The sequence below is a fragment of the Micromesistius poutassou genome, assembly GCF_964030765.1.
Source record: "Micromesistius poutassou genome assembly, contig: SCAFFOLD_4570, whole genome shotgun sequence".
NCBI lineage: Eukaryota > Metazoa > Chordata > Actinopteri > Gadiformes > Gadidae > Micromesistius > Micromesistius poutassou.
In genome coordinates, this window is record NW_028177068.1 from 857 (window position 1) to 16,010 (window position 15,154).

A 15,154-nucleotide genomic window follows, 5' to 3' on the forward strand; every position below is an offset into this window, starting at 1 on the left:
GTTGCTGTATGTTAAGCTTGTGCACAAAGATGATTGTCTACTCTGAAGTCTCTGACGGTCTTATTTGACGGTATGAGGAGTCCTCTAGTGGCCGACTTTATTACTGCAGTTGGAATTTATAACGTGAAATAAATCGTGAAATGTTTTCCCTCAAAGTTTGGAGCTTTAATTACTGGCTTTTATGTCCCACCAATGCATTGGTTTAAGCACAAATGTCTGATTATACTATTGTATGGTTACCTCGCCAGAGCTTGTCATTTCTCACCAACATACACACACACACACACACACACCCGGGTGTAGATCAAAGCAGGGTTTCTTTGAAAATGACAGTGAGTTGATACTTAATGGGATTATAATGAGAATGCTGAGCCATCTGTCTTAATAACATCCTCGGGCCCCAGCGAGATAAGAGAAGGCCTTTTACCCGAAGCAATTGATGTCTAGCCTGGTCCTTCTGTTTGCATTAGCAGCACACTGCTGCCATTCATACAGATAACCATGGTAGCCCGGAACATTAGCTTTTGATATCCCCTCTCCCCACGCATCAATCAATACAACAAAGCAGGTACGAACACACAAGCGCAGTACGGGTAAAAGATTTATTTGACTGTTTGAACTTTGAAGGTTGATTCGTGGTTGTGAAAGAGTTATAATATACAATGACATCAAAGCATCCGTTCAAGGGGTGCAGTTTGTTTGCCTAGAGTTGGAAGAGTTACCGAGGACAGAAAACAAGGATCCGAGAGCTACAGCAATCAGATGAGGATCAATAGTTTAATTAGCGTTTGTGTTATTGGTATTCATTCCTTACAGTAAATATGGACCTTCAATGGTGATCCTGGTGTACAAACCGGAGCCCCCAGTCCGCCTTTGAGAACTGAAGGGCGAACGCAAACGAGTGAGGGATAACACAAAGTACCACTAGGGCTTGGTAATGGAATCGAGCATATGGATCACAACAACACAGAAACACACGCATGTACCTTTGCTTAAACGGAGGTGAGTGTCTTTGAGTCTACCTGCTCGGGTGAACAACGTTGACAGAACGGATACTAGAACCTAACCTGTATGAACTAAAGGTTGTTGTTTTGTTCATCTTGGTATTTCATCATCCAATCACTGGTTGATGGGACCTGTCACCTCCATTAAAGGAAGGGTTTCGGGCGGGGCTGAGGATACACAGGCACTTCAGAGAAAGAGACACAACACCACGACTTCAATTAAGGCACAGCTACTACACCCACAATATACATCTTTCTTTAGGGATAAACCACACACGATCCCTTCAATTGCACGTGTACACACAGACACACAAGTGTGTGCGTGTACACACACACACACACACACACACACACACACACACACACACACACACACACACACACACACACACACACACACACACACACACACACACACACACACACACACACACACACACACACACACACACACACACACAGTTGACTTACATTAAAACTCTTCAAACTTCAAACTGTAGCTTTTTAAGCGCACAGCAGTTGATTATATATATATATCTGTGTATTGAGGAGTTGCACTTGACTGGATCATATTTCCTTTTTACTTTTCAACAAAGAAATATAATAAAATGATTAAAAAGAATGGAAAAAATCACAAGACGTCTCATCATGGAATGTTTTGGAAGTTACATGCAAATTAAAATGCAGAAAAAAATTATTATTCTTCAGGAGTACTTCAGTGATAAACACCTATGGTGTTTTGTCTATTTTCTGCATTTATCTTTTATTTCCAAAAAGACAAAAACTGAGGAAAAATTATAATTTTGTTTGGACTCAAGCTATATGTTATTGACTAGTGCAGGTCATTTCCTCCTCAAATAATAAGGGAAAACAAAACGGCAGATTAACTCCAGCCCCATAGGAGACACAGAGACAAGGATGAGAGCATCAGCCAATAGACGTGAACTACTGTCATTGTGTAACACAATGTAACACAATTTGTTTATGACGCATATACGAACGGGGTTGTTCTAAACCTAAACCGACTAACGTAACGTCTCATCAATGCATATATCTCATATCTGATTAGCACTGAACAAACCACCCTCCTCCGCTAAAAGAAAGAAACAAAAAGCCAAAGCCAAATAACTAAAAGAAGCATATGGTCTCATTTACTCTGCAGAACATACAATCAAATGCTTTAAGATGTTTTGCAACTTCCTACAGTAACCACCCACAGCAGCTTACTAGTGACCTACTACTAGTATTCCAACCACAGTAAGAAATTCTCAGTCATCTTGTATTGGACATTGGCACCATTCTGGTCTAACCTAACCTGCTGTTGTTTGGATCAGGCACCCAGGTGACCAGACGCAACGTGTGCATGAGGGCAAACAACCCATAGGCACGCGCGGGAACCCAATGCGCGAGCACACGCACACATTGGCGCTCAGAAGGTGTACACACACACCCAACATGAGTGTGGTACATACAAGCACGCTCTTACCGAGTTACATACACTGTGAATGCATTGGCAATGTGTGACGTTTTAAATGGACCACCCCACCCCTTGCTCCCTTAATAACTCATTTGAATGTCTGATTCCCAATGACAATCCGAAAGACGATTGGAATTTTCTTAAAATCAGTAGTTTCCATGGCAACGGTTCTCTTCAGCTCCTCAATCCCTTTTTGGATCCCTACTCTCTCTCTCTCTCCCCCCATCCCCTGTCTCTCTCTCTCTCTCCCTGTCCCTCCCCTTTCCCACTCTCTCTCCATCTTTCTCTCTGTCTGTGTCCTCCCGCTCCCCTCTCTCTCTCTCTCTCTCTCTCTCTCTCTCTCTCTCTCTCTCTCTCTCTCTCTCTCTCTCTCTCTCTCTCTCTCTCTCTCTCTCTCTCTCTCTCTCTCTCTCTCTCTCTCTCTCTCTCTCTCTCTCTCTCTCTCTTCCTCTCTCTCTCTTCCTCTCTCTCTCTCTCTCTCTCCTCTCCATCGTGGATAGACCGCCACTAGAGCGCTGACAGATCAGTGTTGTGACACAAGTGGAACAGTCTCACTCCCGGGGGGACGCGTGGGGTGAGTCTCAAACGATGCCCTGATACCCTTTACGTACTTCACTCATTTATTCCGCAGGGCGGCCCACAACCAAAGAAGTACGGTAAGAGGGTAATGGCGTCGGTTGAGGTGCACCCCACGTCGGGACATCCAGAGGCGTAAGGCGAGGCAGGAGAGCGGGAGCAGGGGCTTGAGCTGCCTTTAACGCCGGGGGCACAACCCCTTCTTATAGGCCACCAGGCCGGCTGCCGTGGCAACAGACAGGAAGGCGGTGAATCCCAGGAACTTCAGGAAGCCGCCCACCGAAGGCAGGTGGCGCTCCATGAAGGTCTCTTCGAACGGGAGAGCGATGACGTCCTGCAGGGGCACAAGAAGGAGACCCCAGGAGATCCGTCAAGAAGCTGCTTTGTTTAGATCTTTATTTTTTTTTATTAGCTTTTTTGTGATGATTTGTGCTCGTGTTCAATGCACAGCAGAACTGGCACTTTACCAAAGACTCAGGCTCCTCTTGCCAGACTTTATTCTGGGGGATTTTACCCATGGCGTGCAAGATCTGCAATGGAAGATTTGTGTTTAGAAATATATCCAAGCACCACATCATATGTCAAACACACAAAACATAATTTAAGTCATATTTAACCAGAGGGCAAAGGGGAATTGCTGTTGCCTTTTGAGACCATTCAGATATTCAAGTTTGCGTTTCGCAATGTTTATCAGTCTGGCCTTGGTTGGGCAGCAATTGAGATCCAAATATGGCCATGGCCTTACTGTACATCGTATAATTCTCAATAAATTCTGATTGGTTGTTGGGTCATTTACAGCTAAATCGCTGATAGCTATTTGCATAAAGTTGAGCCGTTTTCAACTCTCATTTACAGCTGTACAGCTTTATAGCTATCGCTCATGCGTTGTATCGCTCCTATCGCTTTTTCGCCCATGTCTAATAGAAAGTGAATGGGCATTTATCGCTCGTATCGCTTTACAGCTTTTGGTCTGACCGTACAGTTACACAAAAGATCTCCTGCCAATCTGATTAAATAACTGAGTGACGTCCTTCTCTCCTAGCTCTAGATTAATCCAGTTGGCAGTAAAGCAAAGCAATCCCCTGATTTCTTTCCATCTTCAAACATTATTCAGTCTATTTTTTATACAAACATTCTTTGTTTACTCTGTAGATTTCTGCCTTTTCCTCGGGCGCCACCATTATTTTTAAATTGGCCCACTGCAGCGATCTGTGCTTTGACATGAACTGAAAATCCCTCGCCCGAGCACTGATTGGTCCTATTATCTTTTTTGGAAAAGGCTTTCAACGGGGGCCAAACTGATTTGCAAAGAGCAACAGGATGTGAACTCGCAAGATCAGGACAGCCTCACGAGGCTTATGATTGGTTGTGGTGTGACTCTGGTGGAGATTCTAGTCTCGTTTCATCTTATAACACAACAGTGGTTTGGTGTCCGTCCGTTTGTCCGCTGACCTCCCTGGCAGCTCGCTCGCCAGCCTGGACGGCCCCCTCCATGTATCCGCTCCACTCCGTGGCCGTCTCTGTGCCCGCAAAGAACAGCCTGTCTACCGGCTCCCTCAGCACCCTGGGAAGAGGCACACACACACACATGCACAAAGCATGGAGCTCTCGTCGCATTGAACAAGTCTTTCGGGTGAACGGCAAAAGACATGAACAGACAGAAGGGGCTTGTAATGGCTAATCACACTCACACCAGGTGGTGTACTTTGTCCCCTTGAAGGGTTGGCATGAGGTGATGGTACCCAATAACTAGCAGACTTGATCCTTGACCTACCGGCCAAACTGAGTGAGGATCCCGGGAGGGAAGTAGGCAGTGTAGCAGCCTCCAGAGTACTGCTCTTCACACCAGTTCTTCTCCTCGTAGTGGATAGGCTGAACACACACACACACACACACACACACACACACACACACACACACACACACACACACACATCAAGCCCTATCCAAACGTGTGTCACTGTTTATCGCAATGCTCACACGAGGTCTCTCTGGAACTCACGTGTAGAGCGTCCTCGGTACCCAGCACTTTGGCGAAGAGCTCGCAGATCTTCTTCAACCTGCACACAACACGCACAGCTGAAGACGCAGGCTGTTCCGGACCCACACCGCTTAGACAACGTATGGTTAGAACCCCAGTTTAGACCCATGTGGTCTAGACCCACAGTTTAGACACAGGCTGTTGACTCTCACACAGTCAAGACACGGTATGGTTTAGACCCCGAGTTCAGACCCACACGGTTTAAACCAAAACAGTTTAGACCCACACGGTTTAAACCAAAACAGTTTAGACCCACACGGTTTAAACCAAAACAGTTCAGACCCACACGGTTTAAACCAAAACAGTTTAGACCCACACGGTTTAAACCAAAACAGTTTAGACCCACACGGTTTAAACCAAAACAGTTTAGACCCACACAGTTTAAACCAAAACAGTTCAGACCCACACAGTTTAGACTCAAGCATTTCCATAACCAAGACAGTATACAGACCGGAGAGTGAAGCATTGTGGGAACACGTCTTTCCGTTACCTTGCTTCTTTGCTCAGGACTGAAAGCTTCCTGCATTTGCGGGCGAGGATGAATCTACAAGAGAAAGGTCAGAGACAGAAGCATGAGACATGACTAACTTTGTTCCTCACACCATGTCCTGGACCGCTGCTAAACACACAAGACGGCTCGGCAGTTATAAGACCAGAACCAAATGAGTTGTGTTCACCCCATAATCGCTGGGACGCTCCCATCTGGCTTGGTGTCGTCCAGCGTGATGCCAATGGGAGCTTCTTCGTCCTCAATGACCATGGTGCCGCAGAAGCCTAGGCATAGTCACACACACACACACACACACACACACACACACAGACACATGGACACACACACGGACACACACACGTTATTAAGTGTGAAACACACACAGGGGACTTCACAGTTCACGGTATGTCACAGAGTGTCTCATGCAGGAGGGTCCAGCCCCTAATCCTTACCCAACTTCCGCCAGAAGTTCTCCTTGTAGTACACCATGCACTTGATGACCGAGCCCATGGGCACGCGGTTGATGAGCTGGTTCCTGAGCGGCGGCAGCTCGGGGTTAAAGTGCATCTTCAGGTTGAGGGCTGGGGGCGTGGCCACGATCACATAACTACCCTGGAAGGACGACGCAACCACACACAAGCACAGGCAGACACACACACACACACACACACACACACACACATGCAAACACGCATGTACACACCCATGCATCCACACAAACACACACGCACACACACACACACACACACACACACACACACACACACACACACACACACACACACACACACACCCATGCAGAGTCAGCCACATCATTTCTCCAGGAGAAATGTGACCTCTAGGTGGCGGCAGAGGACAATGTAAACGTAATGTAAATGTGTGTTGGCTGAGGACGGCCACTAGGAGATCATTACACTGCTCATTCAGCTATTTACAAGACAACATGGTGTAAAACCTCTGCTACCGGGATCCTGACGACCCCTGACCTCACTCCTTTGTCGGGGGGGTCTGCTGACATCAACGTGAAAGTCATGTGATACTTCTCACCAGCAGACCTGTCTGCTTCCTGCTTCCTGGCTCCTACAAACCCATGTAACTCTGCTGGTCAGCTTTTGCTGTTGTTGCCCCTTCCTCCGCTACTACCGCAAAACATACTCTAAATGTAGACCTTAGAGAGCGACCTCGTTTCAACGTCAACACTAACCCTTGTGCCCTTTATTTAGAATTCGTATCGTATGCTTTGAATATTCCCGGCCTCACTTAGGGCCTTCACTGGTGCTGCCCCACGCCGACGGAACTCGGACTCACTCTCAACCAGCGCCCAAAGTTAACACCTGCCTCCATCCGATGACTGATTCATTTTAATAAGGGCTTTCTTCCATTTGAATCCACCAGACCTCATTTATTAATCTGTTCAACCTTTGCAATATAGTTTGTTTCAAAAGGTTTGTAATAAGACGTGCTCAAATTAAAAACTGCAAGTCACCTAAGGATGAATAAGGATACGAAAAAAAAACTTTTTCGAAATGACTCCAGGTTATTGAAGACTTTTAAGGTGTCATGAGCACCACCGAGGTAGCCCACTGTGATCATTAGAAGGCTGTTACAACATGTGCACACTCTGCATGATAAACACCATACCTCGCTCTAAATCACTCACCATGTACGTCCGCTTGTCCACCGTCTCCACAGCAACCAGGACGCCACTCTGGTCGATGCTGCAGACAGGTGACTGCAGGATCACCTTGTCACCCAGCTCTTTGGCCATGCATTCACTGATCTGGCCGGATCCCCCCACAAACTTCCTCTCCTGCCAGGAGGAGAAACTGATTGGTTAGTGAAGTGTGTCATTCGAATGTCGTGTGTGTGTGTGTGTGTGTGTGTGTGTGTGTGTGTGTGTGTGTGTGTGTGTGTGTGTGTGTGTGTGTGTGTGTTCTGCCTCATTCTATGGACCAAAATCCAGCCTGTAATTCTAAAATATATACATATATATTTCTTACATATTTTAAAATAGAAGAGGAAAATAGTTTCCATGCAAACAGCAACAACTACAATGTACGGATAAATAACTCCTGCTGTGTACATTATCTGAACGCTTTCCCACATTGAGTGGCGCCCGTTTGTTTCAACTCTACAAAACAGGAAATGACACGGGATGCTTGACATGTTCTACTCATCCAAAACACAGCCCCCCCCCACCCCCCACATTTCACCAGTGGTCATGGCAACAGGAACCCTCAGCCTTTTAAAGTATTGCAGAAGAATGACCTCTCCCAGGGCTCCAAAAAGACGCCATTGTTAGGGTAATGCTGTGCTGATTGAAAGAGGGAATGTTGGGGTAATGTAGGGTAATGCTGTGCTGATTGAAAGAGGGATGGGGGTGGATGTCCATCTACCAATCTATCCATCTATCTATCCATATCTATCCATCAATCTATGGGATCTAGGCAGAGAAAAAGACACGGGCATGTACACGCAAACACACAAAAAAGTATACGCACGCACTGGCAGGCACAAAGTGCATGCGCACGCACACACACACACACACACACACACACACACACACACACACACACACACACACACACACACACACACACACACACACACACACACACACACACCTGTCCTCCGTTGGTGGTGGAGAAGATCCTCATGATGCCCCCACACTGCTTGACGTACCAGAGGAACCAGAGGGCCGACACCTCGTGGGGCTCTGACGTCACGTTGACGTTGACGAACAGCGTGGCGAACCGCCGGGCGGTCCTGAGGGGGGGGGGGAGAAGGTCAAAGGTCAGCTACTCCGTCTATGAGTGTTTGACGTATTTATCAATGGAGACGTGCAGCGGTTTCACGTTCACGTTGTTAAGGACCAAGTCTGTGTATAATGTGCACGTGTGTATGAATTCACGTGTATTTCTGCGTATGTATTTGTACGTATATATATATGTATATGTAGGTATGCTATATATTATGCACTGTATTTACTTAGCTTTAGAAAATATGTTTTGTGCTTCCAAGTGGGCAACTTTAATATTACATAATTATTTTTCAGGTATTAATTGCAAGTTTAATTTAAAGTAAAGGAAACAGGTAGTAGTTTATAATTATTGTATGATTTAATGAAAGGGGGTGGGATTAAACAAGCGTATACTTCCCACTCATTTTCAAATGTGTTGAGAAAAAAAAAAGGAAAAATAAAGCCTTGTCATTTGATGACATGTTTCTTGCATGTTTGAAATTACATTTTCAAATCAAATCAAATCAAATCAAGTAGGAGGAACAGGTACCCAGGTTCAATCTCAAGATGTCCGCAGCTCAATTTGCAGGCTTCGGGGCATCCGAGATCGAAACCCGGTACCTTTCGGCTGGGAGTCAAACACTACCACCCGTGACCTGCCCTGCCCCCAGGTCAGAGGTCAAAGGTCATAGGAGTGGATTTGGGATGTTCCCGCCCACTAGGCCGTGTGCAAAACACTCCCGATTGGCCGCGCAACGCCGGCGCTACCTTGTCCAGCAGATCTTCTTGAAGAGCTCCTCCATGGTCATCTTGTCCCACTCCTCAGCATGGGGGGCCTTCCAGGGGGCCTCCCGGGGAATCTGGCAACCGCAAAGCACAGAGGGCGACGTGAGAGAGACGAGACGTAACCGGACGTTTGATTTAATTCACAAAAAGGGCCCCAGAATATATGAACTATCAAATCGATATGGTTGGAAGCCATAACATAATTGCAACACAAGAGCAAGCATTTATGTCATGCAGTGTTCCTCGTATTAAAAGGAAAACAGCAAGAAGCTCGTTTTTGTATACTGGGATTTCCCTGTGGAGCGACCTGCCGCTGCATATTAAACAAAGCCAAACAAGGGCGATTTTTAAACAAACGTTAAGGCGGCTTTGTGGGAGGGTTGATGGTTCATGTTGAAGGGAGGGACTTTGAACCACGGGCATGGGGTGGCATGGGGGACTAGTGGGGTTATGTTGTTACATGTTGTTTTTTGATCGATTTGTTTGTTTCCATGTATTGTTTGTTTCCATCGAGGACCACTTTGGAAATCAGTGTTTTAAGTATAATGCTTTTAAGTGCTATCCTCTGGGATTACTGTCTTGTATATTTGATACTCATTGGGAGTTGTTTGTACTACTTAAATTCCTAATAAAAATCAAATCAAGGTAAAAACCAGTGAAGGGTTCAGAACAACAGAGGACACTGGAGGTGTGTGTGCGGAGGGAGCCGGCCGTGGCCTACCTCCTGCCCCATCTCATCCATCTTCTTGAACAGGTTGTTGAAGTCCATTAGCGCCAAGGGATTCCACATGGGCGGGAAGGAGCCCTTGAAGCCGCGGCTCTTTCCCTGTTGAGCACAAACGGGGAAAATAACCATCATCATCATCGGTGTGTGGGTGTCGTCATCGTTGTGTTCATCATCACCGCCGTTGCCATCAGCATTTACATCGTCGTCGTCATCGTCATCATCATCATCATCATCATACTTATGGTGCGTTCACATCGCTGGGAATTATGGGGGAAAACATTTTCGCAACGTCGGAAAGTTCTCGTGAACGACACCTCGTGACGCTCTGATGATTCTACTTCCGTTCGGCAAACTGGGGCCAGATTTTGTTAACAGAGTTGCCCAGTTGGTGACGTATGGTTTACGGAACATGAAAGTTTTGCTAATATAAAAGAATCAAGCATCACATCACATATTTTACTTTTGACTGACGTAACGGTCTGTTGGCATCGACTTTGCTCAGTTTTAAACGTTGTGTACTGGTAAACCAGCTCTGTTCTGTTTAGTTCTGACAGTTTTTTATTGGATAAAAAAAAAACCCTGCTGTGAAGAACTTGATGAGAAGCTCTCAGATTCCCAACGCGGTGCACATGAACGGTCGCTGTCGGGAACACGCGTAATCGTGAGTGTCATCACTGGCGAGCCGTCTCATTATCACCATGACCGTGAACGCACCTTTACACGCTACTACAGAATTACCATTAATAGTTCATAAATTAATAGTTCCTGACATTTAAACAATCTTATCTTTGCAAAGATTGACAAACACAGTTTCTAAATTGTTAACGCCCTTGAACTTCATTGACTTATTTCTCAAGCCAGCCAAAGATTTTACTGATGTAATTTGAGGTGAACCCAGGGCGAACAGAACGAGATTGGATAGCTTTTGAACCCATGGCAGTAAAGGTTTATAGGGGTATATATATAGAACATGAAGGAGCACATTCCGATGTGGAGATTTGAACAGTGTTGAGCTTTCCAAGATATTATCATCATTGTAAATGAAAGGTAGTGTTCATTTATTAGTGTGAACTCTGAAGTGTTCCGTGTTAGAAGTTCAAACCCATTAATTTAGCATCGACAAGACAATGGTCTAGACTCTTGTACAACCAGTTTCTTTGTACAGTGTCTCTCTCTACACACAAAGGCCTGTGCATTGGCCAGGGTGAGAGGGCTTACTTGTATATCGCTGATTGTTTATTTGCAAACATCTCAGTGGCTCTGTAAATGTGTTTGTTTGGAGACTTCAATGAAGACTAAATAAAGTCAGGTCATTTGGCTGCTGAATTACGTGAATCAAAACAGGATGTGTCAAGTAATATCGTGCCAGGTACCGGGCTCTTTGATCTGAGGAGAAACCCTCAGAAATTCAATTCATTGTGCCTTGGCTATCGTCTGGCTTTATGTGTATAGCTTTAACGAAAGAACCTGGTCATCCTTATCTTAAGCTCAGTAATGCCCGCTGCTGGAGATGGAGCAACAGGTCTGTCGCCATGGCGATGGTGGTGGAGCGAAATGACAGAGGCAGAGAGAGAGAGAGAGAGCCCCCCCGTCCCCCTGCCACCCTCTCTCTCTGACTCTTCCTGAATCGCTGATACCTGTTTCGGTGTTTAATATAAGGGCCCCCTTGTCTGGGCCTGACGGGAACACCTCATTAGTAAAGAGGCAGCTGCAGCCCAAACGGCGACATCTGTCTATTAGGCAGTAGTTTGCTGATAAGGGAAACCAGGCCCCGGCCTTTTCGGATCAAAGTCCGCTATAGAAAAGCTGATTAGCTCCACGGCTTGCATGGATGCTAACCCTAATTACGCAATGCCTGCGCCCCACGTGGGCCGGCCATGGGAACGTTATTGCTGCCGTCGTCGACATGGGAACCAGGGTCACGTGTGTGTGTGTGTGCTCCGTGATGTGGTTTCCCTTGCGGTGCATTTTGACGGAGAACACTACGCTACGCTCATGTGAAAGACCTGTTCTGTGTGTCTACGCATTAAGAAGGACGTTTTTGTAAGGGTGCGTCCAGACGGGTCCATACGGTGTCATTGTGTTGAGCTTGAACGGAATGCTGTCCGGGGCTATTGAATCACTTGATCGCTCCCACTCTGAACAAACACACAGTCGTACAAACCAGTGTGTACTTCATGGCGAATATTCCAAGTGAATAAGCTTTGTCAGTGAAATGGCAAGCGCTCCCGTGCCGTGCGTATGTTTTTAGCTTCAGATGCCAAAGCAATCAAAGGCTCCTCGGAAAATCATGATAGTGTGATAGTGTATTAACAGCTTGCTTGATTAACTTTATGCCGGGATATATTTTTAGATTGTTGGCCCACCTGTCTGTCGGCTGATCATATTTAGCTGATGAGGTAACAGGCGTGACAGCTGCCTCGCCCGTCCCCAGAAATATATGCCAGTGAAACTAAATGCTGATGAATAAAAAAACCTCTGCTAATTGTTCTACCAATATAGAGATAACACTACAATGGTATTAAACCAAAACCAGTGGACACGCTTCTTCTCACTCTAGAGTACTCACACATACATATCCCGAAGATGGACTCACAACGATCTTTACATGCATTGACAATCACAGACCATCACAGAGACAGAGACACACACACACACACACACACGCACGCGCGCACACACGCCTACACTCACACACACAAACATTTTTGACAGAACCAGATACAGTGTTTGATGAGTAATGCTGCCATGGAAACTGTGTGTGTGTGTGTGTGTGTGTTTATCTGCGTTTGCGTCTGTGTCTTGGAGCAAGTCCTCTGATGTGAATGTTTATGTGTGTGCGTCTTAGCAAAGAGGTTAGAGAGATGGATGTGTGGGGGAGGCCCCGCTTCACAAACAGACCGCCACTCTCACCAAACAGAAACATCTCTCTGGAGGCTACGTAGGCTGGGCTGCTAGTTTCTCCGCCAAAGCGCCAAACATACAACCCCCCCCTTCCCTAGCCTCCATGCTAGTAGCATTCCACACCCCACCAAAGCGGCCAGAGTCAATAATACGTTAAAAAACCTAGAAGTGAAAACGAGAAATGTAGAAATGTTCCCACACAATCTGCCCTTATTCCCTGCTCTGATTTAAAGTCACATGCAAAATCAAATGACGCCTGAATACTGTCTGTTCTGAATCAATATGGGCATTCAATGGAACAAGACGGCCACTGTTTTAATGAAAAGGATGTGCATTGTTGTAGCTTTGTGAATATAGTGAGTTGTTTGATAGGACTAGGCCGTACAAACCTGTTCCCGGCAGTAAGAAAGTAAAAGGAACGCAAACGTCAAATCCAACGTCAAAGTAACAGTTATTGAAACAGTCCGGTGGGCCTTGTTTCAGTTTGCTAATCCCCTACTCTGGCGCAGCGGTGTATAAGTAAGTTAGGATATATAGTCAGGGTATCCATAAGGCCTGAGCAGCTAATCGAATCCCCTAAGTACCGCCGCGCGGCAGGCTCCACGAGATACGGAGGCGAGGAGCAGGCGGCCCAGGAGGAGAGAGGAGAGGGCCTGCTGGGCCCGGCGCTCCTTCTAGGACTCTCCCCGTCTCCTTTCCACCACTCGGAGGAGCCAGAACCACATTAGGTGCCGACCGCGGGCTACGATCGGTATCTCCGGCTCACTAATGCTTTGGAGTGAGGGGGGGGGGGGGGAGCGGCTGGTTATGAACCATGGCATCTCCGTCCCACAAACACATGGATCTCAATGTAAATGATTACGCTTGATATCCTTTTGGTGATTGTAAATAACTAAGCCGTTTATTCTTCATTTGCTTCAAACAGTCACGCCCGCCAGCTGGAAAGTAAATAACATTGATATTTGTAATTATCTGAATTTTTTCGTATTCTTTCGTAACCCTCACACAAACCCCAAAGTTTTACTTTCTTAAAGGAGATGGACGTAAATGACACGGCCTGCTAAAAAAGGGCTAGGTTTAGTTTAGTGACCTAAAGACTAGTCTCACGTCTCCGTCTGTCAGCCCTCATGTCTGAGCAGACAGAGGGCATAGCCATGCATTTCCTGTAACATGGCCTGTTATGTACTGGAAGTGGTCAATTGTTATCATTGCAAACACCCAAGGCCGTCTTCTGGGAGTCTAATCCTATGTATCACGACATACTGGAGGTTGGGCTAAATCAAGAGCGACGTCCTACAGAGAGACAAGGAACCGCAACTGAAAACAATGCATGTCGTCCAAAATCGCATGGGTCCATATTTCCGGGCTACTCACGTTAATGTGGTGCAGTAGATCCTCCTTCTCGTTGATCTTGTAGGTTTCCACGCCGTATTCTTTAGCCAATCGGAACATGCGGTTCTGAGTGGGGCCGACGTAGGCCCCGCCCAGGTCAACATATTTGGTCTCCCTGTTCTGTGGGACGCAAAGGGAAAGCCAACACAAAACGTAAGCAGCTGTTAATAATTTGGCCCAAACTTTATTTTTCTGGCGATTTTTGCATGTCTTCTGTGTGTACCATACCCTGACGGTGAAGGTCCTTCCACCGACACGATCTCTGGCCTCCAGAACCAGTGGATTGAGCCCGCTTTCTTTCAACAGCTTGGCAGCACTCAGGCCTGTGGGAAGACCCAGAACATGGACTTAAAACACACACAGGTCAACTGTCACTGCAGCTTTAAGACAGGCATGTACAGAACACGTTCCACACACTGTTGCTGAGTGATTCACACTAAAAATAGATAAAGGAAGATCTCCAAACATGTCCAAACAACAATTTTGGAAAAGCTTGATGTCGGTAAGATAAACGTTTGTTGCCATTACCTCATGCACTTAACTGTGACTAAAGCCAATTCCTTAGGCATTCCATGGCTGATGTTAGCTCGGGTGTAACAGTTTAAGGGAAGTAGCTTAAGTTCAGAGCATGTATCTGGAATCAAACAGTAACACACTGAATGCCGCTGAATATGAAATTCTTTTTAACCAGAAAATACCTCAGAAGTTTTAGTTTTAGGTTGCTTTCACACCTTTGGTTGTAATCTAATCCTGAAGCGTTTCCCTGTACAGTTCGGTTCACTTGGGGTTGTGTAAACGCTCATTTGAACTCTGGTGCGGAGCAAACTGCTGAAAAACAGGGGTCTGTGTCTGCTTCAAAGTTGACTGTGGTTCGGTTCGCTAGAAATGGGAATAGGAGCCGACCAAAGTGTAGATAAAAAAACAATGCAATTCTGGGTTGAATGTAGGACAATATCCCGCCCAAAAGAAATATGATAAACATATATTCAGCCAAGTATACGCAAACTTTGGATTAGA

General features: G+C 46.0%; 1 protein-coding gene across 1 annotated transcript; it reads right to left on the reverse strand.

Annotated features, from left to right (window-relative positions):
* Positions 1-588: 588 nt before the first annotated feature.
* LOC311376782 (amine oxidase [flavin-containing]-like) lies at positions 589-14,460 on the reverse strand (the record flags this gene model as incomplete). Its single annotated transcript, XM_084491254.1, has 14 exons — positions 589-3,391; positions 3,525-3,587; positions 4,510-4,621; positions 4,832-4,929; positions 5,060-5,117; positions 5,589-5,642; positions 5,776-5,872; positions 6,041-6,200; positions 7,249-7,398; positions 8,213-8,354; positions 9,097-9,188; positions 9,836-9,940; positions 14,120-14,257; positions 14,366-14,460. Coding segments are annotated over 14 exons (1,520 nt in total), but the record flags the coding sequence as incomplete, so codon positions are not given.
* Between the last annotated feature and the right edge of the window lie 694 nt (positions 14,461-15,154).